We start from the raw sequence: 24,105 nt of genomic DNA on the forward strand, positions 1-24,105 counted from the left end.
TTCATATGTGTATAGCTCTTTTTAAAATTGCTTACTTCCTGGTCCACACAATGTTCAAAAAAAGTTTTCGGTAAGTACTAAGCCTTATGCTTCCTGCATAGAATCACATTCAAAACACAAAGCATTTTGCAGCTTGGCATGTGCAGCGAGTCTTTCACCTTTTTCAGTCGAAGAGCAGATCTCCACTGTAATAGTGTACATTCGGAGATAAGACATACTTCTCGGCTTTTCAAGATTACCGACTGACTGTGTATTCACAACAGAGAGAAACCTAAATATGGACATGCAATACATACCTTTATTAGGCCCTCAGAGAAAAGAATTTCTATGGTTTCTTTTAAGATAGGAAGTAGACCACCATGATGGATACCAATTCCTCGCTTCAGAAGAGGAAGCACATGCTCAACCTGGGAAGAAACATATAAAGGCCAGTAATGAATTTTTATATTCATTACTAAAAAATAAAAACCGTAAGGAAAACCTCAACACTGCCCTTAGTGTTCCTGTAATTCTCTATTTCCTAATTTTAAATACAATAAATACCCCTTCAATATTATTTTCCAGTGAGAACTAGGAATGATATGAAGGGTGAAGACAGAGGTTCATCTTTTCAGTAGACTAGTCTTAAATTGGGTTAAGCCAACTGTGAAGCTATGCCCTAATGTACACATAGAGTTACTATTTAAATTTGCCTCTATAACAAAAAAAAAAAATTGCCTCATTTAAAATAATTTTTTGAAATACTGATCCTGGTATGCATAAGATATTTTGTTTCAATTTTAGTTCCAGTGATTTCACTTATTGGTATGTGCTGTAGAACAGTGAATTCAGCACCTATGAGAGCCATAAAAGGAAATTCAGGCTGTAAATGACTGAATTAATCTCTTAAATTCTAAAAACATTATACTTCAAACAAATACCTACATAAACTTAGCTTTGCCTCTGTTTTTTTCTTTGAAAACAAAGATTCTCACTAACAATGTATTAACACTTGGGTTACCACCCCAAACCTAATTCTGAGAATATGCTTTTAAGATCACTGTCCACAGAGATCAAAACAGATTACTTGGATATAATGCCACTGTTATAAGCTTACCAAAAAAACCCACCACATAACACCTTATATATTGGATTCCTGTTTTCTGTTTTTCTCAAGTTCACAAACAAAACAGGTATGTGGAATCCAAAGCAAGTAGGTATGGCCAAAAATTAAATGGTTGTTTTTTTCAAGGAGAAATTGCCATGCTCACAATAAAGATCACTACATTAAGAAATGATGGACACAAATAAATAAAGGAAAGAAAGGGGTAGAAAGAAATTATAGGTTTAGTATTTGTTACAAAAGTACTGAATCCTGTAATATTCTGTCCATTTAGAAGCTTGTATTTTTCCACTGTAAAGATAGTCACTATGCTCAGTCATTATACAATAAATTAGAATGCAGATGCATCAATTCAACTTTTTGAAAGGCTCAGCAATCAATACCTGACAAAGTGCATACTGCACTCTTATTTAAACTTTTTCCAGACAGTTTTAACCCAGATATATCTCTTTATAAGCCCTTATGTTTACTTAAAAACATAATTAGAAAAAAATAGAACATAGGGTAGGAATTCCATGGTTAATTTTGGCATATGCCATTTGCTGGAATCACAACTGGAAGGAATCCTAATCACCAAGTCCTATTTCACAATGCCAAGGAGCAATGCGAGAGATACTAAAACCTGGGGAGATGAATGACAATATCCAGTTTACTTCTGTACCCACTAGAAAAGACCCACAGCCTCAAAAGTTGCAGAAAACAGGAGAGCAGCAACTACCCCTACTCAATCTCCACTCACCTGAGGAAGCTTTTTGTCTTCATCTGACAGACAATCAATTGCATTATTGAACACTTCTTCAACCATCTTTTTTTCTTCATCTAAGAAGGCAATTTGTAAGTTATTACAAAATCTAGAAGGCTAACACCATATGTAAATAAAGCATTACCACATTCTAATATTTACAAAAGTTCACAATAAAAATAGCGTGGAAGACTATGAAATCTACACAAAACCACCCACATCAGGTCAGCTGATCAAGACTTAAATGTGAGCCTGAAGGAGCCTAACAGTAACCAGAAGTAGATGCTCAGGGAAAAGGAAAACAGAACAAACCTGGCAGAATAATCCAAACTTCAGCTATTACCAAGCTTGGGATTTCTCAGTGTTATGTACTTTCTGTCTATTTCATAAACCTCCACCTGTTTCTCTTCTACCTACTAGTCCCTGTCTGCATGGACATAGAAGCTCTTCCTCTTCCCCGTTAATTCTCAAAGTTTACACCCTTTCTACTTAATTAGTACAAATATCAAGAATATATATTCAAAGGTATGACTGAAGAAAACATATAAAAATGCATCTCTGCACTTGTGCATATCTTTACATTTTCTGACAGAAACAGCTGCATTATTTTGCAACACTGAACCAGAATGTGCAAAGATTGGAGCAAGTAAGCAAGCAACAAGCCTGAACAGTTCACGAACATGAAATGATACACTGATTTACAACAAACTTCTTATTTTTGTAACAACTCTTAACATTTCTGAGAAGCGATGAACTTAAAACTTATTTTCCATGCTTGGTCTTAATCCAAAATGAAAAAATCTTTTTTGTTTACCTTTTGGGTTTTTCTTTGAGGAGAAGGGGGAGGAAGGAAAGAAAGGAAACTGGATTGAACAGTTGAGAAAGAACAGTCTAATGGTTTGTTATACAGTTGGTTTGACTTTGAGAGAATACTCATTTTTCTAATGGACATAACATGAAAATTTGGGGAAATATATTTGTTATGATCAGTCTTCTCCCATTATAGACAGAATTCTCCAGGAACTCTTGGACTATTATTACAGTGAACAGTATTTTGGAAAAAGAAACAAAGTTTAAAATAGAGCAACAATTCAACATTGTGATGACCAAGCACTCTTTGTGCACCAACAGTTTCCTACTGAAAATAGCCTGATGTACCAGCATAGTAAATGAAAAAGTAATACGTTTTTACACAAAAAGTCCCAAAGGAAATAGAAATACCTAATCAGAGCAACATTTCACATCAAACAATTGTGAATTAAAACTATATTTATTTATCTGTACCTGTATTGAAATCTAACTTTGTCATCTGAAGTGCATAGGCTTCACAGTCTTTCTTACTGAAGCTGAAAATAATCACAGGTTGGAAATTCCTTTCCATGATCATCTTCACAATCTTAAAAACATTTGAAGGACCTGCAGAGAGATTACATTAATTTAAATGCAATTTTGCATCTTACAGAATAATCGAGACACAAGCACAACTCACATACAACTTTGTTGCATTATACAAAAAGTTAGGATGGGATGCAAACTCACCTTTCATTCCGCCTTTCCTGCCTTTCTGGTCCCCTTTTGCTAAGTCTCCTGCATCTCTAAGCACTTGCATTGCTGTATTAAAATTATCTTCTCTGAAATCTCCCTAGATATAAAAGACAACCTTTGTAAGCAATTACTTCTTACATAGCCCACTTAAAAATACTTAGTGCTGTGCATAGCCAGCGTCATTACCCCATATTTACAGGCTGAAGGACAAAAACAATGCATAAGCTAGCAAGTGAGTTTACTAGGTCAGTGTCACAGCTCAGAATTACATTGGTGTCTCTGAAGTTATTGCTCGTTGTTCTATCCACCACAACATCAACCACACTAGACCTGCTGAATGACACAATGCCAAAACTGACTTTGAGGAATGTCTGCATGAAACTGCACTGCCCAACGAAGACCTAGCTTCAAGTGCAGTACTACTGATTATGTCATTAGCTACTGCTGTGCAATCAGATGATGAATTTTAAACAAGTTGTTACTTCAAAATCACCTGAAGACACAAAAATACTTTGCCCCCTCAACTGAAGTAAAATCTAAATGCTCTACATTTTCTTTTGAGTGAGAAACAGTACAAGAAACATCCACTAGTTTGCAGATTTACAGAGAGCAGCATGCACTTTAGAAAACAAAGCAAGGATGAGGGCACTTAAGGCATCTCAGCAAAGTATTACTCAGCTGACTACATGACATTAGATAACAAAACCAATCTCTTCTATAAGACTTCAAAAATCTTAACAGCAATCCAGAGATCACTGTTACCCATTTGTACTTCATTTTAACACAAGCATCCTTTACATAGACAATCCAAATTTTGCAAGAGATCAAGCTCGTGACTGATACGCGAGGAAAAAGATCTTTCAAACAAACTGAATATTCTTTACATTTTCATCAACAACCAGATGGAGTCCATCTCCTCCTGCTGGGAATATATAATGCTGCAGTGGAGTGGGTCGATAGTCGGTGTAAATCACATGGCAAGGCTATAAAGAAAGAACACCATACACATAAATATTTCATGTTTCTAACTGCGTTGTAAAAACACTTGATGGAAAATCCAATACATTACTATTAAAATACATCTCTCTAAAAGCCAGAAAGACTCACAGAAACTAAGATAAATTTTCTTTCCTGAATATGGGTTTTGTACTAATGATGTTGCTTAAGAAAATGAAAGTTTGCAAATCCTTTAGAAGAACACAAGTTGGCTACAAAAATTCCCTTGCATGAACACAAACAGTAAGGACAGGTAAATCCTAACACCTTTTAAAACCAAAGGAAAAACGGTTAACTTCTGTTTTGTAAAAATGCCTGCATTATTTCTTACACCACCTAAAAAAGGCATACAGTAGACCTTTAAAAACATTTAAGGTTTTAATGCACAGAGAAAGCTTGTTTCAAAAAAAATAAACAAAATACTTCCTTTAAAACATTAAGTATCACGTAAATCTGCTTTAAAGAAAAACCACAGTCTAGTGTTCTGCAAAAAAGTCAAGGTTTTGTGCCAAGCTTAAATAGACATCTCTTATACTACACTCCTTTCATCACAAAAAACATAAGAATCAATCTCTGGGGTATTTTTAAAATCGGACAAACGTCTTGTGGATATTAACTTCCCTAATTCTAATTCCCACATTCTTTGCTGCAAAAGCATCTCTTAAAAAAACCAGAATAAAATAAACCTAACGGTTACAGGACAGGATAGATTTCTTACACTCTTTTTTTCTCACTTTGTTTGCATGTATATACAGTATTTCCTATGGATTTATCATTTAATTTTGATTTGCATGTGGCCTTTTTACAGAGCTCTTCAAACAAATTCTCCAAATAACCTCTTTTCTATCAGTCCTCTGTAAATCATAGTATTTTCATCATGCTTCATCATTCAGAACGTTTGTTGAAATCAAGCTGGTGTCTAAATAAGTGTGGAAAACAAACTTAAAAGAAACAGCTTTAATGTTGCTATGTAGAACCAACAGCCTGTTTAGCTGCAAAAGCTAGGACTACAACCAGAGAAGTCAGGAGTGATCTATACCATCTTTTATAAGCAATAAGAAGACGACTAAATAGACGCTTAAAGGTTCAGTTCTCATCAACCAAAGAGACAGTATTATGCTACAAGACAAGGATGGAGGTATAGCATATCAGAAACTTACCTGTTTGTGAAGATGGCAGATCCATTCAGCAAACTGACGGGCATTTGGAATAGTTGCAGAAAGGAACACATAATGAACATTGTCAGGGAGCAAAATAATTGTCTCTTCCCAAACCACACCACGTTCTGAAAATGGCAAAGTCACATGGGATATTTATGTGATTAAAGCCTATTTTTCAGCTCTGGGGCCAAAGAACAGCATGGTTAAAGACAAAATAAAACAGAAATTTAAAAAAGCCTCCCCTACACAAATGGGGTATATCAAATGCCCTCAAAGTGGCTTTTGCCTTGCCAAAGAAAACACAGACTGCAACACACAGTAACTATCTTACAGATGTTCAGAAGAAAACAAATTCTGAATTATTTATGCACAAAGATAACTGATTTTAAGAGAGAGAATAAAGATTTCATTCTTCAAAAGAAAAAAAAATGTTCTTGGGGAAAAAAAAAAGATTTATTGAAAAGAAAAATGGCACACATAGGATACCTGAATCTCTCATGTAGTGGATTTCATCAAAAATAACCCATGCGACTTCTCGCATAACCTCAGAACCTCTGTAGAGCATACTTCTCAAAATCTAGAAAAGGGAAAAAAACCAAGAAATCCATCACATGAAATAACAGTCACATGTTACAGAGATGTCAGTAAGAAACTGCCAAAATTTTTGGTTCACATTTACATGGCAATATGAAATCTTATTTTGCACAAAACTTAAAAACCTTTAAAGATTGGCTGTGAAATGCTTTCCAAGTTGACTCCAATGTAACAAATCTCATGATATGAGATGAACTGGTTTCCCTGCAAGAACACTGAAGGAACATGAAAGAAACCCCATTATTTTTCTCCCAGCCTCTATGTGGCAGCATATTTGTTACAGGTCTACAGATCTACTTCTGCCAAGCCTTCTTCTTCCCTCATCCTAATAGATAACCTCTCTGTGATTAAGAGGAAACATCTTGTCAGAAATCAAGTCATCCTGTCTCTCCACCCCCATCTTTCCCTATCAGAATTTTCTCTGTAACACCTGCACTCCTTTGAGGTAAAGACAGAAAGAGGAAAATTCCAACTCATGGCTGGACAGATACCTACAACACAAATATGACAAAACTGTGCTAACCATACTTTGTTACCAAAGGTGAAAAGCCGTATATTCCTAGAGTACTAGCATCTAGCATGAACCAACCAACTATCACTCAGTGATTTTCCTCTCCCCATTTTGTTTACCTAGAACAAAATACTGACCCAACAGGATTCAGTAAGTCTGACTGACTTTCAGTACTTCACATCTATCCAAAGAAAACTCAGTGTCTTGAGCATTCAGGAAATTAAGTTCTGCCTTTCTCCACGTGAGAATGGAAGTTCCTGACTGATAGTCCAAAAGCACGAATTTACAGAGATTTACCTAACTTTTCCAATAACTAAAAGTTAAAACATTAAAGGGAGGTATAATGAATGTTTTAACATTTTCTACCCTAATTGGGCTTATTATGATAACTTTAATCTTTTAAAACCAGACCTTCTCAGTCAAAAAAGGGCAGAAGAAGACACAGACAGATCCAAGAATTAATGGCTGATCTTACCTCGGTTGTCATTACCAGGCAAGAAGCTGTAGGATTAATGGTGACATCCCCAGTCATCAAACCGACATCCTGAAATTCTTCGTACATCTCACGGTACTTCTGATTACTCAAAGCTTTAATTGGACTCGTAAATATCACACGCTGTTTATCCCTCAAAGCCAAGGCAATTGCATACCTGTAATCAAACACTATACATATTAAAGTTGTCAGGAAGACATTCAGAGCATATTACTTTCCTCTAATCTTCCGCTTAAAAAAAAAAAAAAATAAATACACAATTCAGAACATCAGTAGAATGATACGAAGTATTTCGTATCTAGATTATTAACTTCAGTGCAATCTTAACTCAACTATGTATGCCTCTTCGGAGAGCGACAAATAATTGACAATAAGTTAACCGATTTTTATGGACATCAGAGCACATCTAGTTTAATCTAAAAATCTAATTGTCACTGTCTCATGACAAATTATTATTATTTGAACCCATGCTTTAATATATCTACCTGTACATCTCAATTCTCACCTCAAGTCAGCAAAGCCATTCCACTGTCAGACCAAACCCTGACAAAAAACATACCCTATCTTTTAAACATTTCTTGCCTGATAAACAGCAAGTTGAAAATTAAATCAAACCAGTGCTTCTGACAAAGCAAAGCAAACACACAACAAAGTCCTTATTAGTTACAGGCAGGGGCTAGAAAACAAAGGTACTTTTTTCTAAATTCATGCAAATCTGTACTGCAGAAACCTTCCGTTCAATCTATACCATAACGTCTCAACAAAACCAGATTGTTTAAAAATAAAAGGTAAGCTTAAACACAAGTTAAGTCTTTCACTACCCACTAAACAAGACGAAAGAAGTTGATTTTTATATTCAAGAGTAGTCAATTCAATTCTAACACTGATGGTCCAAACTTTGTATCAAGAAACTAAGACACAACAGCTACTGATGGTTCAACAAAATGAAATGACAAACATCACACCATACTCTTATTAGAGCCTGTCAGAAAATTACTTACTCTGCACAAACAGTTTTACCAGCTGATGTATGAGCTGACACTAACACAGACTGGTTATTATCTACACAAAGAATAGCTTCTCTCTGAAAGGCATCAAGAATAAATGGATATTCCTAAAAAGAAAGCAAGAAAAAACATTACATATTTTTAACACAGACTGTTACTTACATCTAATTAATTTTGTGACTGATCTACTGTGCAAATTACAGGCAGAAATGTAGATATTTGTAACTTCAGCTGATCTTAATCCAGTATTTTGCAATGACTTTGTATTTAAATAATTTTATCTAATACCACACCTAAGATTCTTGCTTATGTCTTGTTGTCATATCAAATGAAAATCTTGTCCGATGACTGAGTTTTCTCTAATCTACTAATTTAAGACGAAAAACTACAGTGTACAACCGAAGCCACCACCTGATGTTGTAGAATAGAATTGAAATCACAACAGCCTATCCACCCCATTCAACCACATCATTTTACTCTATCACATCTATAATATAGAAATACCAATCTTACCTACAACAGGCCATCTTTTCAAGATACTCTTTTCCAAGCCTTACTGACAAAGTACATGATTTTTCCCTCTACCCTCATCTACTGTCTAAAGCATATGCAAAAAGAAAAATAAATGCAATCTATCACATACTTTTGCAGCTTTTCCAGTTCTTGGCTTCAGACCTGTGAAGACTTCATCTGCTGGAAGTGCAACCTATAAAATACATTTTAAATAAAAACAGTTGCAGAATTCTTGGTGTCCACTCCAATGACATGGCAAGCTATGAAGAGCTGGGACAGGAGATATAAAGTGCATAAAAACTAATTTGAATTTCTGTTATCCTGTTTCTATGAGCTCATGTGTCAAGGCCTCCTTCCTTCCTCTCAAGAGTTTTTCAGCCAATATCTCTATCCTCCTGCCCCAACAATGCTCCTTCTCTCTTCTCTGATACTCCCTACTGTCTTGTGTGAAATATTTCTGCTTCACCTACCTTGGCACGTTAGCTCTTCAGGCCAAGACAGAGTCATGGCTTCTAGCCAATGGACATTAGCAGCAATTACTCAGCTTACATTGGTAACACCCCCTTTCCAAGGACAATATATTTACACAGGCAAAGTTCCTGTTCCCAGCCAGTCTCTAACATTCATTCATACTAAATATTTAAGCTCTCTTCAGTTATTAAGTGATGGCAAACCTCTACCAGACATCTCAAGATAACAAAGATCGTATAGATGCATGGACTTTAAAACGTGTATGATCAATTGTATATACAGATCCTTCATTACAAAGGTCTAATCATACAGAGTCCTTCAATGTGACCCTAATTAACCTGAGCTAGTTCTGGAAGACAGCACAGAAAAGAAAATGACCATAAAAGTACAAGGAAGTTAAAATTTACACATGTATTCTCACAGAAACCCTTTCTGACAATCATCTTTGGATGACGGATTATTAAAAAACCCCAGCATTAATATTTTATTTTTCATATTTTAAATTGTATTTGTCTATTAACACAATTTGAAAATCGATAGTTTTCATTATTTTGCATTTACATAAAAAATACCCTTTTCCCTTTTCACCAAAATGTAATTTTAAACAGTAATTAGCCTTACAAGAAAGCCTTTCATTCTTGAACCAGAATAGCAAAATATTTCAATGCAATGCTGCACATTTAGATCATGAACACAGACCTATTTTAACAACCAGTAGGTTTTCCTCCTCAACAACAGTACTTAGACTGTGCTTGGTACCCTTCCGATATGGAAACCTATCAACATTATCATCACGTCTTTCGCAATCACTCATCTTATTGCAAGTATCGTTCAAACTGCTTCTGGTATGATAACCTATTCATTTTTCAAGTGCATTTTGTGCATGCTCAATGCCAGATACAGACCTCAAACTCTTTAGAAGCCTGTTCTACCTTAAATATAACATGAAATAATGTATTTATTCCTACTTGAGGGTAGGAAGGCTCTACAGAGGAATCTGGACAGGCTGGATCGATGGGCCAAGGCCAGTCACATGAGATTTAACAAGGCCAAGTGCCAGGTCCTGCACTTGGGTCACAACAACCCCATGCAACGCTACAGGCTTGGGGAAGAGTGGCTAGAAAGCTGCCCAACAGAAAAAGACCTGGGGGTGCTGGTCGACAGCCGGCTGAATATGAGCCAGCAGTGTGCCCAGGTGGCCAAGAAGGCCAACGGCATCCTGGCCTGTATCAGAAATAGTGTGGCCAGCAGGAGCAGGGAAGTGATTGTACTCAGCACCGGTGAGGCCGCACCTCAAGTACTGCGTTCAGTTTTGGGCCCCTCACTACAGGAAAGACATTGAGGTGGTGGAGCACTTCCAAAGAAGAGCAACGAAGCTGGTGCAGTGTCTAGAGCACAAGTCTTATGAGGAGCTGCTGAGGGAACTGCGGCGATTTAGCCTGGAGAAAAGGAGGCTGAGGGGAGACCTTATCGCTCTCTACAACTACCTGAAAGGAGGTTGTAGCGAGGTGGGTGTCCGCCTCCTTTCCCAGGTAACAAGTGATAGGACAAGAGGAAATGGCCTCATGCTGCACCAGGGGAGGTTTAGCTTGGATATTGGGAAAAATTTCTTCATCCAAAGGGCTGTCAAGCATTGGAACAGGCTGCCCAGGGGAGAAGTGGTGGAGTCACCATCCCTGGAGGTATTTAAAAGACATGCAGATGTGGCACTTAGGGACATGGTTTAGTGGTGGACTTGGCAATGTTATGTTAATGGTTGGACTCGATGATCTTAAAGGTTTTTTGCAACTGAAATGATTCTATGATACTATGATATAATAGGTACAAGTGCAATAAGCAATATTATTATACTGGCAGTAATACATATAATTCTATGAAAACAAGCCTATATTTTTCATGTGCATTTTCACTGCACTTACCTCATGTGTACAACCTTCAACAGTTTCCACAGCTTGCACCTTTACTTGAGGCATCAGGTCTGCCAGACTAAAAACATATGAGTTAGGATTGCCAAAAAGGTATTTAAAAATCCTGTTTTCTTTACAAATGCAAAAATGTTGCAACTTCATGTCTACTTCAACTGCAATGTTAAAAAAAGGATGCACAAACTTGAAACGGACAGTTGGCAGAGACTACCACCAGGACTAAGAATACCTGTAACCATTAAAATTTTGCTACTATATAAATCTACTTTAGCTACTGCTTTGGGATTTGTAACACCTTAAAAACTTGCACCACGAAAGAGCACTTGGATCACATTGGTACACGTGAAGTTTTCTGATTAAATGGGGACTTTTTTTCAACATACAACAAAGTAAGATTCAAGACCTGTATTCTTGCTACTAGTCATGACACCAAATAACAGCAGCCTGAAGCATCCCAAGCAGCGGTCTGAGGATGAGACCCCTCCTTTCTTTACCAGTCCCTCTCTCATGGCCACAAGAGGGGGTGAGTGCCTCACTGCATAAAACAGTGGTTTCTTCTGATGGTTTTAACACACTTAGTAAGCTGCTGTGGGCAAGTATATGTTCTACTGAGACCACTAACACTTAAAACTGACTTAAAATGTTGACTCTGGTTCTGTTTTGCTTCTACATAGATATCCTCTGTTTACAGTGTTCTCAGAAGGAGTCATGACTCTTTCACAGAAAATCTTACCTTGAACTTAAGAAAAATATAAGACCAAATGACCAAAACGTTAAGACCATGTAAGACCAAATGACAATCCAGACCAGAATTCTGTCTGACAGAAGTCAGTCATACATCACTCAGAGAAAAGTATAAGAACACAGCAAGCACATAATTTTTATTTCTGTAATAGAGTTTTCTACATATTGAGCTAGGAGGTGCACACCTACATTTGGCAGCTCTGGATGAATTTTTATTCCATGAACACTCCTAATCATTTTCTAAACCAACACAAACTTCCAAGTTCCCAAGAATTTCGTAAGATACACTAAAGTGAAAAAGTGCCCACACAGTCCCTTCAATCTGGTTTCAAAACCCCTCATAATACCCATCATGAAGGTCTGCAAAGAAAAGAGGAAGAGACATGCAGATCCCAAAGCACAGAAATGGCATTCTGGCTTCCCTTCAGCTGCCTTACCCCCCCACCTCCACGTCAAATACCTACCATTTGTGCTCACATTTAAAAGCATGTCCATACTTAAGATTCCAAATATTTGCTGCAGTTATAATCCTACATGCCTCAAAAATCTCGTTTCTGTCTCCTTGGTCAAATTCTTCTTCCCGTTTCGCAAGCCAATTATGTCTTTTGGTGGGGTGGTAGGAAGGAAGCCTGCCTCCTCCCATATGCCTCACTGCTTATCTCTTGCTATATGCCTAAAATCAACACGATGGCTTTGACCAAGAACCACCGATCCATATGCAGTAACCACAAATACATAAACGTTTCATGTTCCAGTTGCCTATCTGTCCACAATATTATTTTAAACGTACCCAGTACTCGTCACTGATGAAACTGTACTGCTAGCACATCTTCACTTATATAGATAATAGAAAATCAACTTCATATACAAATTCATTTTTATATGAACACACTGCAAAGCTGCTTATATCAACTATTCAGAACTGGCATATAGCTAACCAGTGCATCTTGCTATGATTTCCTCACACATTAAGCTGGGCACTTACTTAGCATCTTCTGATACGTCCTCCAATTTTGGCTTCTTTCCCAAAACGGCATCTTCAGTACTATCGACCTCCATTTCCCTTTTGGGCTTCCCTGCCACAGCTACTGAAGATTTTTCCTCCAGTTGTCTTCTGCAACACAAATACGCAAAAAATTTAAAGTTTGCCTCTTTTACGTGTGTCCTACGGGCAACAGCGATCACGTTGCACTCGGGGCGCAACGCGGGGAACTCCACCCACGAAGACCGCCGTGGGTTTTCAAATCACTTCCCGGATGAAGCTTGTCTCCAGGTCCCCGCGCTCCCCCACCGCCCACCGCGCCGGGGCTGGCCACAGCCCTGGGGCCAGAGATCCCAGGAAAGGGTGTCCCTTTAGGCTGCAGCGACCCCCCGGTACCGAGAGGGTTCAGTAGCTCAAACAAGCTGGCAAGAGCCAGGCCCAGCAGTGCGGCCCGAGGCTCAGCCGCCACAGCGCCCCCGGCCCTGCTCCCCCGGCCGCCAGCGCACCCTCACCTGGCGCCTTCGGTGGCGCCCGCTTTGCTCTTCTTGGTGCCGGAGGCAGCGGCCGAGTCCTCCTCAAACACGCTGAAGAGCTCGTCCCCGAACGCGTCCGCCATCTTCCCTGCCGGTCCCACAATGCCTCACGCGGGACAGCGTCCCCCCCCCCCCCCCCCCCGGATCCTTCCCGCCCCTCCCCCGGCGCTGCAACCGAAGAGAAACAGAGGCCCCCGCCGCCCCCGGGCACCGGGAGCCCCACGCAGGGCCCGATCCCGATCTCACCCCGCCAGCCCTGGGGCACCGTAAACCTCCCGTCAGCGCACACCCGCCTCCCGGAACAGCCCTTCCCACAACCCCCCGCGGCCGGCAGCGGCCCTTGCCCCGGAACCAGATTTCCGCCAGGGTCCAGAGGCCTGGCGGCGGCGAGGTGCCCTCCCTCAGGCGCTGACCAATGAGAGGCGGGGGGCGGTGCCGAGCGCCTGTGCCCGGATCGAGGGGGTCGGACCGGTCCGCTTGCGGGCGAGGGCCTGCCATGGGCGGCCGCAACAAGAAGCAGCGGGCGGGCAGCGCGGCCCGTACCGCCTCCGCCGCCACCGCCGCCGCCCGGGCTCGAGCGGCTGCCGAGGCCGGCGCCGCCGCGGAGGCAGGCAGCCGAGCCGCGCCGCGGCCGCCTCTCGCCTCCAAGGAGCCGCGCGTCAAGCAAGGTAGCGGGCCCCGCGGCGTGAGGCGGCCCCGGCCGGGGAGCCCCGGGGGCCGGCTGTGCCGTGGGGAGGAGCGGTGCAGGGTCCGGGCGGCTGAGGGGTGCCGCGGCTGGCCGGGGCGCACGGAGGGGCAGCTTCGTCAGGGAGCTGCCGAGGGCGCGGCCTGCCTCTGCCCGTGGGCCCGGGCGCTCCTGGGCGTCGAGGGAGGCGCCTTAAATGCCGCCGCTCGGCGTGGGTCAGGCCTGGCTTTAGCCCGTCGCCCGTGCCGGCGTGTCCCAGATGAGCCTTGTTGGCGTCGATGTGTGTTAGTTACAAAAAGCCGGTCGCTAGGTTATTGGCAGTTCTGGGGGGGGGAAGTGGCGGTGTGGCACTTTCCCGGTAATGACCTGTTTTTGTAGAGGTTCATTCTGTGTGCGCTCAAAACCAACGTAACGTGGATTTGGGATATTTTGTGCGTGTGTGTCATGAAAAAAGTCCAGAGCAGTTCCAGGACTGGAGGCACTTCAGCAGTGTTGGATAAGCTGAGGGATGACTGCTCGGGGTGCAGCCTGAAAAACTAGTATTCTGCAGCGCTGTGAGATGTCTGTTTTCAATAAACCAGCTTTGCCAGAAGTAGCTCAGGTACCTTATAACATCAGCAACAGCTTATGTTGCAGACTATAAGCAAATCATGCAATGGCCAGGTCATTTGAGATTCCAACTTGTTAACACAAAGTACTACAATCTATTAACTTAAACTTCCTGAACATATTCACGTACTCTGCATTTACACATTTGGGCTCTGCTAAACGTATTTCTTGCGTGTCCCACTCCTCCAACACCATGGTGCTCAGTCCTCTTCAGAAACTGTCCTGGTTCTCTCCCACGTTGTCTGCTGTGGTGAAAAATAAGTCAGTGTAAGTGAAAAGTAAGTTAGTATAGTCTAAATACTGTGTGGCTGCACAGCCTACCAGTAAGTGGCAGTAATTAGCTCCTGAGTGCTTACTGCTCTTGCTAGCTCCCATAGTTCCTGAACAGACCTCTATCGCTCTCCTCCTCAGCTGGACAGGGGAGAGAAAATGTAGTGAAAGGCTTGTGGGTCGAGATAAGGACAGGGAGAGATCACTCACCAATTACTATCATGGGCAAAACAGACTTGGAGAAATTAGCTTAATTTATTGCCAATCAAATCAGAGTAGGGGGTAATGAGAAATAAAAACCAAATCTTAAAAACACCTTCCCCCCTACTCCTCCCTTTTTCCCAGGCTCAACTCACTCCCGATTTTGTCTACCTCCTCCCCCCGAGTAGTGCAGGTGGATGAGGAATGGGGGTTATGATCAGTTCATCACACGTTGTCTCTGCTGCTCCTTCCTCCTCAGGGGAAGGACTCCTCACTCTTCCCCTGCCCCAGCGTGGGGTCCCTCCCATGGGAGACAGTTCTTCATGAACTTCTCCAACGTAAGTCCTTCCCACGGGCTGCAGTTCTTCATGAACTGCTCCAGCGTCGTCCCCTGCGGGGTCACGAATCCTGCCAGCAAACCTGCTCCACGGGCTCCTCGCTCCATGGGGCCACAGGTCCTGCCAGGAGCCTGCTCCAGTGCAGGCTTTCCACAGGGTCACAGCCTCCTTCGGGCACCCACCTGCTCCAGCGTGGGGTCCCCCACGGGCTGCAGGTGGATATCTGTTCCACCGTGGACCTCCCTGGGCTGCAGGGGGACAGCCTGCCTCACCGTGGTCTTCCCCACGGGCTGCAGGGGAATCTCTGCTCCGGCGCCTGGAGCACCTCCTCCCCCTCCTTCTTCACTGACCTGGGGGTCTGCAGGGTTGTTTTTCCTCACATGTTCCCCCTCCTCTCTCCAGCTGCAGCTGCTGTTGTGCAACTTCTTAAATATGTTATCCCAGAGGCACTACCACTATCGCTGATGGCATTGGCCAGCGGCAGGTCTGTCTTGGAGCTGGCTCGTATTGGCTCTGTCAGACATCGGGGAAGCTTCTAGCAGCTTCTCACAGAAGCCACCTCTGTAGCCCCCTTGGCTACCAAAACTTTGCCATGCAAACCCAATACTTTTATTATTATTATTGTCACTTTATTATTGTTATTATCATCACTATTATTTTCTTCCTTGCTGTTCTGTTAAACTGTTCTTATCTCAATCCACAAGTTTTACTTTTTTTCCTGATTCTCTCCCCCATCCCATTGGGTTTGGGGGAAGTGAGTGAGTGGCTGCGTGGTGGTTAGTTGCTGGCTGGGGTTAAACCACAACAGTAATGCAGCACCCTCTCCTAGGTGGGGGCCAGAAGCAGGTACCTAGGTAAGAACAGCTTGGATGTGCGTTGGTACTGCTGTAGGGTACTCTTACATCCTCCACCATTTGTGGGTAAGGGTCTTCCTGAGCCAGATGCAACGTTGTTTCAAAGCCTTCCCAAACTGATTGATTTCTTTACTACAAAGCTATCCTGTCTGCCCTTGGACTTCGGTAAATGTATGCATTTTGTAATAAAAAACCCTCAACAGTCTTGCTTGTTTTGAACCTGCCATTAGCTTCCCTATTTGGCACTCCTTGTTCCAGTGTTGAGAGAGAGTGAGCAGTCAGACCCGTTTCCTCTCATTGTGCAACTTGGGATTTTATATTTTGTCTGCTAAGAGTCATACCCTTCTTCACTAGTCCTTGTTCAAAGGGCCTTTCTGTACTGTTGGTTATTATTATTGTTGTTATGTACCTGCATGTTTCTGGCAAGTTAGTGTAATATTTGCTTGCACTAACCTGTGTTATTTTTGGTCTGCGTTAGCTACTGTAAACAACGTTCTCTATGTTCTGCTTATGTAATTGATGGTTACTTGCAATTTGCAGGTCCAAAAACTTACAGTTTTAGTTCAACAACAGATTCCAGTGCTGCTGCAAATCTTGATAAATCTGTTCTTAAGGTGAGTATCTTCTTTAGGTAAAACAGCTTTGGTTTTCATAGTACTCTTTTGTCTGGGTAAACATTTCTTCAGATCTTCTTCAGTATTATGTTATGCAGGTAAACTACATTCATGTATTAGACATTGAATGTCTTGAGCTTGATATGTTTGGGATTTTGAGTGTGCTTTAAGAAATAGCGGTAAACTAACAGGGCAGGAGAACATCTCTATTTTTTGCAGGACTACTAAGAGTTATGTTTGGGCTTCTGCTGTATATATGGATGATTATTCCTGTCAGAGGAAGAATACAGATTTTATACAACAGCCTCAGTAGCAACCAAAGCTTGGTTCATGTTTTAGAAGTGTTAAAAATACTAAAATTATTATTTTACTGAAATTATATTTTTAAGGCAGATAAGGAGAGTGTCACAGATTGTATCTTGATGATCAAATTATTTTATACCAGTTTGTGTAAGCAAAGGAGAAATGCCTTGTTCTTTCAGTAGAATTTTTTTTTTTATTTCCTTACAGTATTTTCCTTGAAATACTAAATTTCCTTGAAGATGTAAATGGGCCTTCTCCATAATAAGGAATAAAGTCTTCTATTTCAAGTAAAGTGTATAGCCTGCAAAAGTAAAAATAAAAAAAAAGTGTCCCTTTTTAAAGAAATGTTTACAGCACTTATGGAAAGCTGGAAAAGTTGGGATTTGACTAGCAGAGAGATTTCTGTGTTCTTATTTCCTTAGCCATGAGGACATTGATATGTCACAAAAATTTGTAATGTTTTGCTTTGTATCAGCTAATTTTCTCTGTGCAGGTGATGATAAATGGTAATTTGGAGAAAAGGATTATTGATGTAATCAATGACCATAAAAACCAAAATGATGACAAAGGAATGATTTCCAGAAGACTTACTGCTAAGAAACTACAGGTAGATTTTAAAGTGCTGTTTTCCGACCATCGTTTATTTACAAGCCAGTGTAGCATGCTTTCCAGTAGTTAATGATTAGTCGGTAGAATCAACAAGTATGCTTATTAGGAAAGATAACGTCTTTTTGAGTTCAGTAACTGAAGTTGGAGTGTTCAGATGGGATAGAGGAATAGAACTTAATCTGCATGTTTTATGTTTCCTATGTTTTTCATTCCATATGCCTGGAAAATTGTTGGTTTATCTTTCTAACTAAGAAATACATTATGTATAGAGGCTGGAATGTAGATTTATTTATGCATATGCATCGTTACAATAAAAATATTACAAGCTCTGTATGCAAAACAGGATTTTCTGCTCAGCCTTCCAATACATTAATTTATGCTGTTTACCTCCATTTAATGCCAGTTATCTGATATGTGGGAAATGGCAGTTTACAAGCCTATATTAGATTGCTAGATTAACTCCTAATATTTTCTGACTTTTATTTATAGGATGTATATATGGCTTTACAAAGATTCTCTTTTAAGACTGACCACATTGAAGAAGCAATGAAAAATACACTTCTGTATGGTGGTGATCTTCACTCTGCTCTTGATTGGCTTTGTTTAAACCTTCCTGATGGTAAGCATGGTGACAGAGAATTGACTGTGGTTTTTAACTGAAGAGTAATAGGACCTGGTCTGGCATGGGAATGCTTCATAGTAGTAATTAAATATATTGTTTCACTAAGACCAGTAGTCATCACAGTGTTCCTTTCCTAGATGCGCTGCTGATTTGTTCTGGGATATTTTTTAGTGTATAAAGTCTTATAGACCTCTTGTTCCTACTCATAGAGTTTTATGGAAGTCCAGCATGCAAATGATGACTTATCTAAATGATAAAGCCTGATTTTATTTCAGGCATGCAGTTTTTGTTTTATGTTCTTCTAGTTGGCTCCTAGTACACTTTACAAGATTTTCAGTAATTATTATTGATATATTCTGTGACATGTTTTTTTTTATTTTGAAGATGCCTTGCCTGAAGGTTTTAGCCAGCAGTTTGAAGAACAGCAACAGAAGCCTAGAGCAAAATTTTGTTCTCCTGTGTCACAACGTGAACCTCCACCTTGCTCAATAGATAACAAAAAGAAAGAAAATGGCCCTGAAACTAAGGTAATCTGAGAAATTAATTTGTGTTTACTGGGGGGAAGAGAGGATGAAGTTTTCTAAAATACAGAATTCGCATTGACTTCCAACACTGATGTGAAAAACTTCTGAAAATATGGTGTGCTTAATAATTGTCACCCACGCTATTTTAACTTCAGTGGAAGTTAAACTTCATTTGAAGATAACATTTTTTTCATGTGAAGTCTAGAAAGCTCTTCATAGTTTGCTTTTGTGGTAAAGCATAGCTTAATTTTCTCCTGAAATGGGTTCATTCTGTTTATTTACAGGTGGCACTCTTTACATACTTTTGTGGGTTTTAAGTATACCTGTGTACTTGCAGCATTTTGATTTCTGTGTGTATTGAATCTTAAGCATAGAAATAGAAAAGATTTCCTGTGAAAGTGGGGGGGGTGTTTCTTACAGCAGTTAAATTGTTCAAGTGTTGAGATCTGTGTAAGTATATCGTAAGACGTTTACCTGGTTGAAGTTTGCTCCATGTTTTTTTATTTATGTCATATAACTTAGTTTATATATAAAATCTTAAGCAATAGTTCCTAAGTACTGACAGAGAAAAGCATTGGTGTTTTCACTTACTGTTATCATTACTTTTAGTTTTCATTATTCTTCCTAGGAAATGAATGGGGGGAAGGAGAAAGAAGTGAGTATGAAGGAGTGGATTTTGCGATATGCTGAGCAACAAAGTGATGAAGAGAAGAATGAGTCTGTGAAAGAGTCAGACGAAGAAAAGTGTGACCCAGTAAGACAGAATAACACTTCGTGAAAGTCTTTCAAAAACTGATATGTCTGGTACATCTGCAAGTGGTGGATCTATTTGTTAAAAATTGGGGATTGAATACTTTTTTTACATCTTCTATTTTTACATTTGCAGGCTACAGAAGGGGAAATGTGTTGAAACTTCTCCTTTCCTAAGTTGCTTTTCCTTTCCTTTTTTTTTTTTTTTGTACTGGGCTCACAATACTGAATGCATTGTGCTGGAAAAGAAAAATTCTTGAAACACATCTTGGTGAGATTAGGAAAGTGACTACCAAATTCTGAGAAGTTTTGACTGTTAGTTATGTAAAAACTTTAGTTGTTCCTCCTTTGTGTAAGCTTGGTATAAAGGACAATCCCCCCCCCCCCCCTTTTTTTTATTATGAAGTTCATTAAAAGTGACAAGCATACAATATTCAACTTGTATTTAATAATTCTGTTTGAAATAGAATGAGAGGTATGTACATCTGGCTGCCAAGCTTTCAGAAGAAAAAGACCAAGCAAGCATCTCCAAGCAAGACAAAGACAAGCAAGGCCAGAAGGTAGCACAGGAGAAAATAAGAAGAATTCAGCAAGGTAGAGCTATGAAAATTACCTGTGTTTTATTTTGTGGCCTGTGTATTTGTTAGGCAAGTAAGTCTCTGAGTCAGATTGAATTTCTTTCATTATCTTTTATGCTGCTGTGTGAATTGCAGTCTTTCCTGAATCTACCCTTTCCATGTGGGTCAAATTCTAAAAAGTAACATTTTACTATTTCTGGTTTTGGGTGATCAGTATGAATTAATATAATTGATCTTTTCTTTTTAAAGAATAAATGCTCAGCAGTTGGTGGGTGTAAGTTGTATTCTCTCTCTGACAGAAATGGCAATACTTGAAGAACATCCGGTATTTAATCCGGCAATAAAGATTTCAAACCAACAGCAAAATGAGAAGAAAAAAACTCCCTTACCTCAGTCTCAAGAAACCACTTTGAATTTGAGCCTGCTTGAAAAACCAGATGGTGCTGCAAAGGAAGACAAAGGTGTGTTGGAAATGGTTCAGTACAAGCTTGAAGTGTACCACAAATTTCCAGTATTCTTGTTTTTCTAGGTTGCATTGCATTGCAATGCTGAGTCATCAAGCTCTGATTGTGGGAAAGGCAGGTGGACTACCTCACTGACCAAGCTGACTTTAAAGGATCTGTATTTGTTTTAGCAGATGACGTTGAAAGCTTTTTTTGCCATACTGTCATGTCTAAAATTTTAATTTTTTTTTTAATTGTAGGGCTAATTACTGTTTCCATTGTCACCCTGTCATCTTTTTAAACTATTTTCATTGTAAATCTTCAAACTCTTACATTATTTTCTAATAACCAAACTTTAGTGAAAGTTCTAAAATTATTGGGTGATCAAAGATGGCAAGCAAAATATTGTCATTAACTTCCAGCTAGATACTTTTGTGGTTAAAGCAGGAATTTTGTCATGTGTCAGTACCAGTATTTCTCCAGAACATTTCAGAAAATACATTTGAAGAAAAGGTAAAAACATTCTTGGCTATCAGAGGAATGTAAAATAAATTTTAGGAGACTTAAAATGTGTCTTTCTGTTCTTGTAGTGAAAAAGAAAGAACCGCTAGATATAAGAAATTTTGATTATAGTGCTCGAAGCTGGACCGGTAAATCTCCAAAACAATTTTTGATTGACTGGTGCAGGAAGAATTTTCCCAAGAGCCCAAATCCGGCTTTTGAAAAGGTTCCAGTTGGAAAATATTGGAAATGTAGGTATGTATTTCCTGTAAACTTTACATTTTTCTATTGGTTCATTTAAAAATAAAAATGCTGGCTACTGCTGTCTTGTCACGTTGATCCAGGTATATATGAATATAGTGCATTTAACCCAAACTCTCTTTTTTTTGAGTCCATCAAGGAGGTATGTCATTCTGGATAGCTCTGCAAAAGTAATGCTTAGACTGGACACTATCGCTAAAATAAGATTCTAGTGAATGATCCCATAAAGAAGGGGTTAGTTTTTAATTCTGTACTGCTGAATGAAAGGTTTTGAAGCGAATCTGAGAGATAATTGTCCAAATCTAACTTCCACTATTCTCATTTGAAGTAATCTATTAAATCATAGGTTTTAAGCATATGAATACCAAAACCCCTTTGGTGATTGTTTGAAATAAAGTGGAAGTTAAAAATTTCTATGAAAGCTACCATAAGTTTGTAACCAAAACAGTGCAGTATCAGTGTTTTTAAATTTCTTTTACAAAACAAGTCTATTATAGAGTGGTTTAAAGTAGAATATTATCATGTACAAATAAAATAGACATGGCATTACACGAGTAATGTTTCTTGAAGGAACCAAGTAAAAGAACCTGTCATCTTGCTCAAGTTAAAGCTACTAATATACTGTGCCCCTAAGACTATAAGAAATTTGACTGCTGGTCTGGCTGGCATGTATCTGTTAAACAGATGTTTGCATGTCAGTAGATTATTAACTGTCATCTCAATCTATGCTAAGTAGTTACAAGCACACAAACGAATACTTAGTCCTTCTTCCAAAGCAACTAACCTTAATGGTGATCTGTATGTGTAGAAATACTTCTGCTTTGAGGAAAATGAAGACATTTGTTAAGAGAAAAAAAATAATTGCAAATTCACTGCTGCAATCTCCTTCTGCTGCTGAAAATTTTCTGCTATTCAATTAAACTTTATCAGTTGTTTCCATTTACAGAATATTGAGTAACATTAAGTTTACTTAGCTTAGTTCCTCTATTTGAATTTCACTCTTATGTTTTAAACAAAAACATTAACAGGTGTGCTATTTATATAGGTAATGAATTTTAAGAATGCTTGTATGAATTTGTCTTTAAGGGTCAAGATTACCAAATCATCAGATGATGTAATGGCAATGTGTCCTACAATTGTAACAGAAGATAGTATGCAAGCGCAACATCTAGCTGCTACTTTGGCACTCTATCATTTAACCAAAGGGCAGGTAAGATTTTCACCAATATTACTGTTCTTAGCCTGGAATCTGCCTCTGCAATTGTTTGTCATAATATCTGTAGTTGAATTGTTTGTCATAATATCTGTAGTTGAATTCTAAAAACAGCTTAATGAAGTGTTTCCCGTTAAATTCTTTGCTTGTATTATATGTTCATTTACTTTTATGTACAATCATGCATATGTGTTGCAGCATACAGGGAGGACATTTTTTGATAGTAAAACTGTTCTTTCAGTGTTGTAAAGAAAGCAAGCCAGTTGAAAATAAAAAGTGTATTGTTGATGTTTATATTACTGTTTTCATAGTTTCTGTGTAGCAATAGCTCCCTAATTCATGTTTTGCCACTCAAGTTCATTTAAATATAAAATGTTAGTGATGCTACTAAGTAGTACATAAAGTAATTTTTTTCTGCTTTTTTTCCACCTGAAGTCAGTTCATCAGTTACTGCCTCCTACCTACCGAGATGTCTGGCTGGAATGGAGGGATATTGAAAAGAAAAAGGAAGAAGAAAACAAGATAGAAACCAACAAACCTCGTGATAACTTTATTGCTAGATTATTAAACAAACTCAAACAACAACAACAGATACAGTCTGAAAACCAACTAAAAGTATCTGAGGGTCCTGAAGATTCCTGGGAAAATTTAGTTTCTGATGAGGAGTTCAGCAGTCTCTCCCTTGAGACCTCAGACACAGATGATTTGGAACCTTCAAGGATTTTGTTCAAAAAGCTGCAAAGTTCCTCCAGATACCAGAGGCTTCTGAAAGACAGACAGGAGTTACCTGTGTTTAAGCACAGATACTCGATTGTAGAAACCCTTAAAAAACATCGAGTAGTTGTTGTGGCTGGTGAAACAGGCAGTGGGAAGAGTACCCAGGTGCCCCATTTCCTGTTGGAAGACTTGTTGCTAGATGAAGGATCAAATAAATGTAATATTGTTTGCACACAACCCCGAAGAATCTCAGCAGTGAGTTTGGCAACCAGGGTTTGTGAAGAGCTAGGCTGCGAATCAGGACCAGGAGGAAAAGTAAGATGTGTCTGAATTCCTTTTTCTAGTCTTAATCAAATACAGGGTGCTGAATTGTTGGTACAAAGTGAAAACAGTATTTCTTACACAACCAAATAATTAGATGCTATTTTCTCTTGAAAAGGGCTTCTTGCTGTGCCAGCTGTTTCTTTGCAAGTTGTCATCTGTGAACCTCTGGGTATCCATATATGGTTTCTAAAATCTTTAGAGGGTGATGAAGAGCAAGAGTGTTTCATAATGAGGATGGTCAAACATAGGAACAAATTGCCCAGAGACTGTGGCATCTCTACCGTTAGGGATGGAGAACTCCCCCAAATAAGGCTCTGAGCAATCCAGTCTGGCCTTGAGTGAGGCCCTGCTTTGCGAGGGGGCCCCTTCCA

The 24,105-nt window shown here is 39.5% G+C and overlaps 2 protein-coding genes across 3 annotated transcripts in view; one reads left to right on the plus strand and one right to left on the minus strand.

Annotated features, from left to right (window-relative positions):
• The window catches only part of MTREX (Mtr4 exosome RNA helicase), a 50,869-nt gene extending 37,262 nt beyond the window's left edge, over window positions 1-13,607 (minus strand). Inside the window, exons 1-13 of one of the 2 annotated variants that reach the window (XM_030003418.2) lie at window positions 13,298-13,607; window positions 12,789-12,917; window positions 11,054-11,120; window positions 8,794-8,856; window positions 8,145-8,257; window positions 7,126-7,300; window positions 6,032-6,122; window positions 5,546-5,670; window positions 4,274-4,372; window positions 3,384-3,486; window positions 3,129-3,260; window positions 1,842-1,921; window positions 297-407 (exon numbers count right to left, since the gene is read on the minus strand). In XM_030003418.2, the coding sequence (XP_029859278.1) occupies window positions 297-407; window positions 1,842-1,921; window positions 3,129-3,260; window positions 3,384-3,486; window positions 4,274-4,372; window positions 5,546-5,670; window positions 6,032-6,122; window positions 7,126-7,300; window positions 8,145-8,257; window positions 8,794-8,856; window positions 11,054-11,120; window positions 12,789-12,917; window positions 13,298-13,401 (1,392 nt within the window). In that variant the 5' untranslated portion in view covers window positions 13,402-13,607. Of the gene's footprint in view, window positions 1-296; window positions 408-1,841; window positions 1,922-3,128; window positions 3,261-3,383; window positions 3,487-4,273; window positions 4,373-5,545; window positions 5,671-6,031; window positions 6,123-7,125; window positions 7,301-8,144; window positions 8,258-8,793; window positions 8,857-11,053; window positions 11,121-12,788; window positions 12,918-13,291 lie in introns of both variants that reach the window. The other variant, XM_030003419.2, reaches the window with a different exon arrangement.
• Window positions 13,608-13,770: 163 nt separating this feature from the next.
• The window catches only part of DHX29 (DExH-box helicase 29), a 28,688-nt gene continuing 18,353 nt past the window's right edge, over window positions 13,771-24,105 (plus strand). Inside the window, exons 1-11 of the mRNA XM_030004682.2 lie at window positions 13,771-13,986; window positions 16,816-16,889; window positions 17,686-17,799; window positions 18,291-18,420; window positions 18,808-18,950; window positions 19,576-19,701; window positions 20,165-20,291; window positions 20,575-20,736; window positions 21,309-21,474; window positions 22,567-22,690; window positions 23,129-23,725. Coding sequence (XP_029860542.1) covers window positions 13,815-13,986; window positions 16,816-16,889; window positions 17,686-17,799; window positions 18,291-18,420; window positions 18,808-18,950; window positions 19,576-19,701; window positions 20,165-20,291; window positions 20,575-20,736; window positions 21,309-21,474; window positions 22,567-22,690; window positions 23,129-23,725 — 1,935 coding nt within the window. The 5' untranslated portion in view covers window positions 13,771-13,814. The remainder of the gene's footprint in view (window positions 13,987-16,815; window positions 16,890-17,685; window positions 17,800-18,290; window positions 18,421-18,807; window positions 18,951-19,575; window positions 19,702-20,164; window positions 20,292-20,574; window positions 20,737-21,308; window positions 21,475-22,566; window positions 22,691-23,128; window positions 23,726-24,105) is intronic.

Source organism: Aquila chrysaetos, chromosome Z (assembly GCF_900496995.4).
Source record: "Aquila chrysaetos chrysaetos chromosome Z, bAquChr1.4, whole genome shotgun sequence".
Taxonomy (NCBI): domain Eukaryota; kingdom Metazoa; phylum Chordata; class Aves; order Accipitriformes; family Accipitridae; genus Aquila; species Aquila chrysaetos.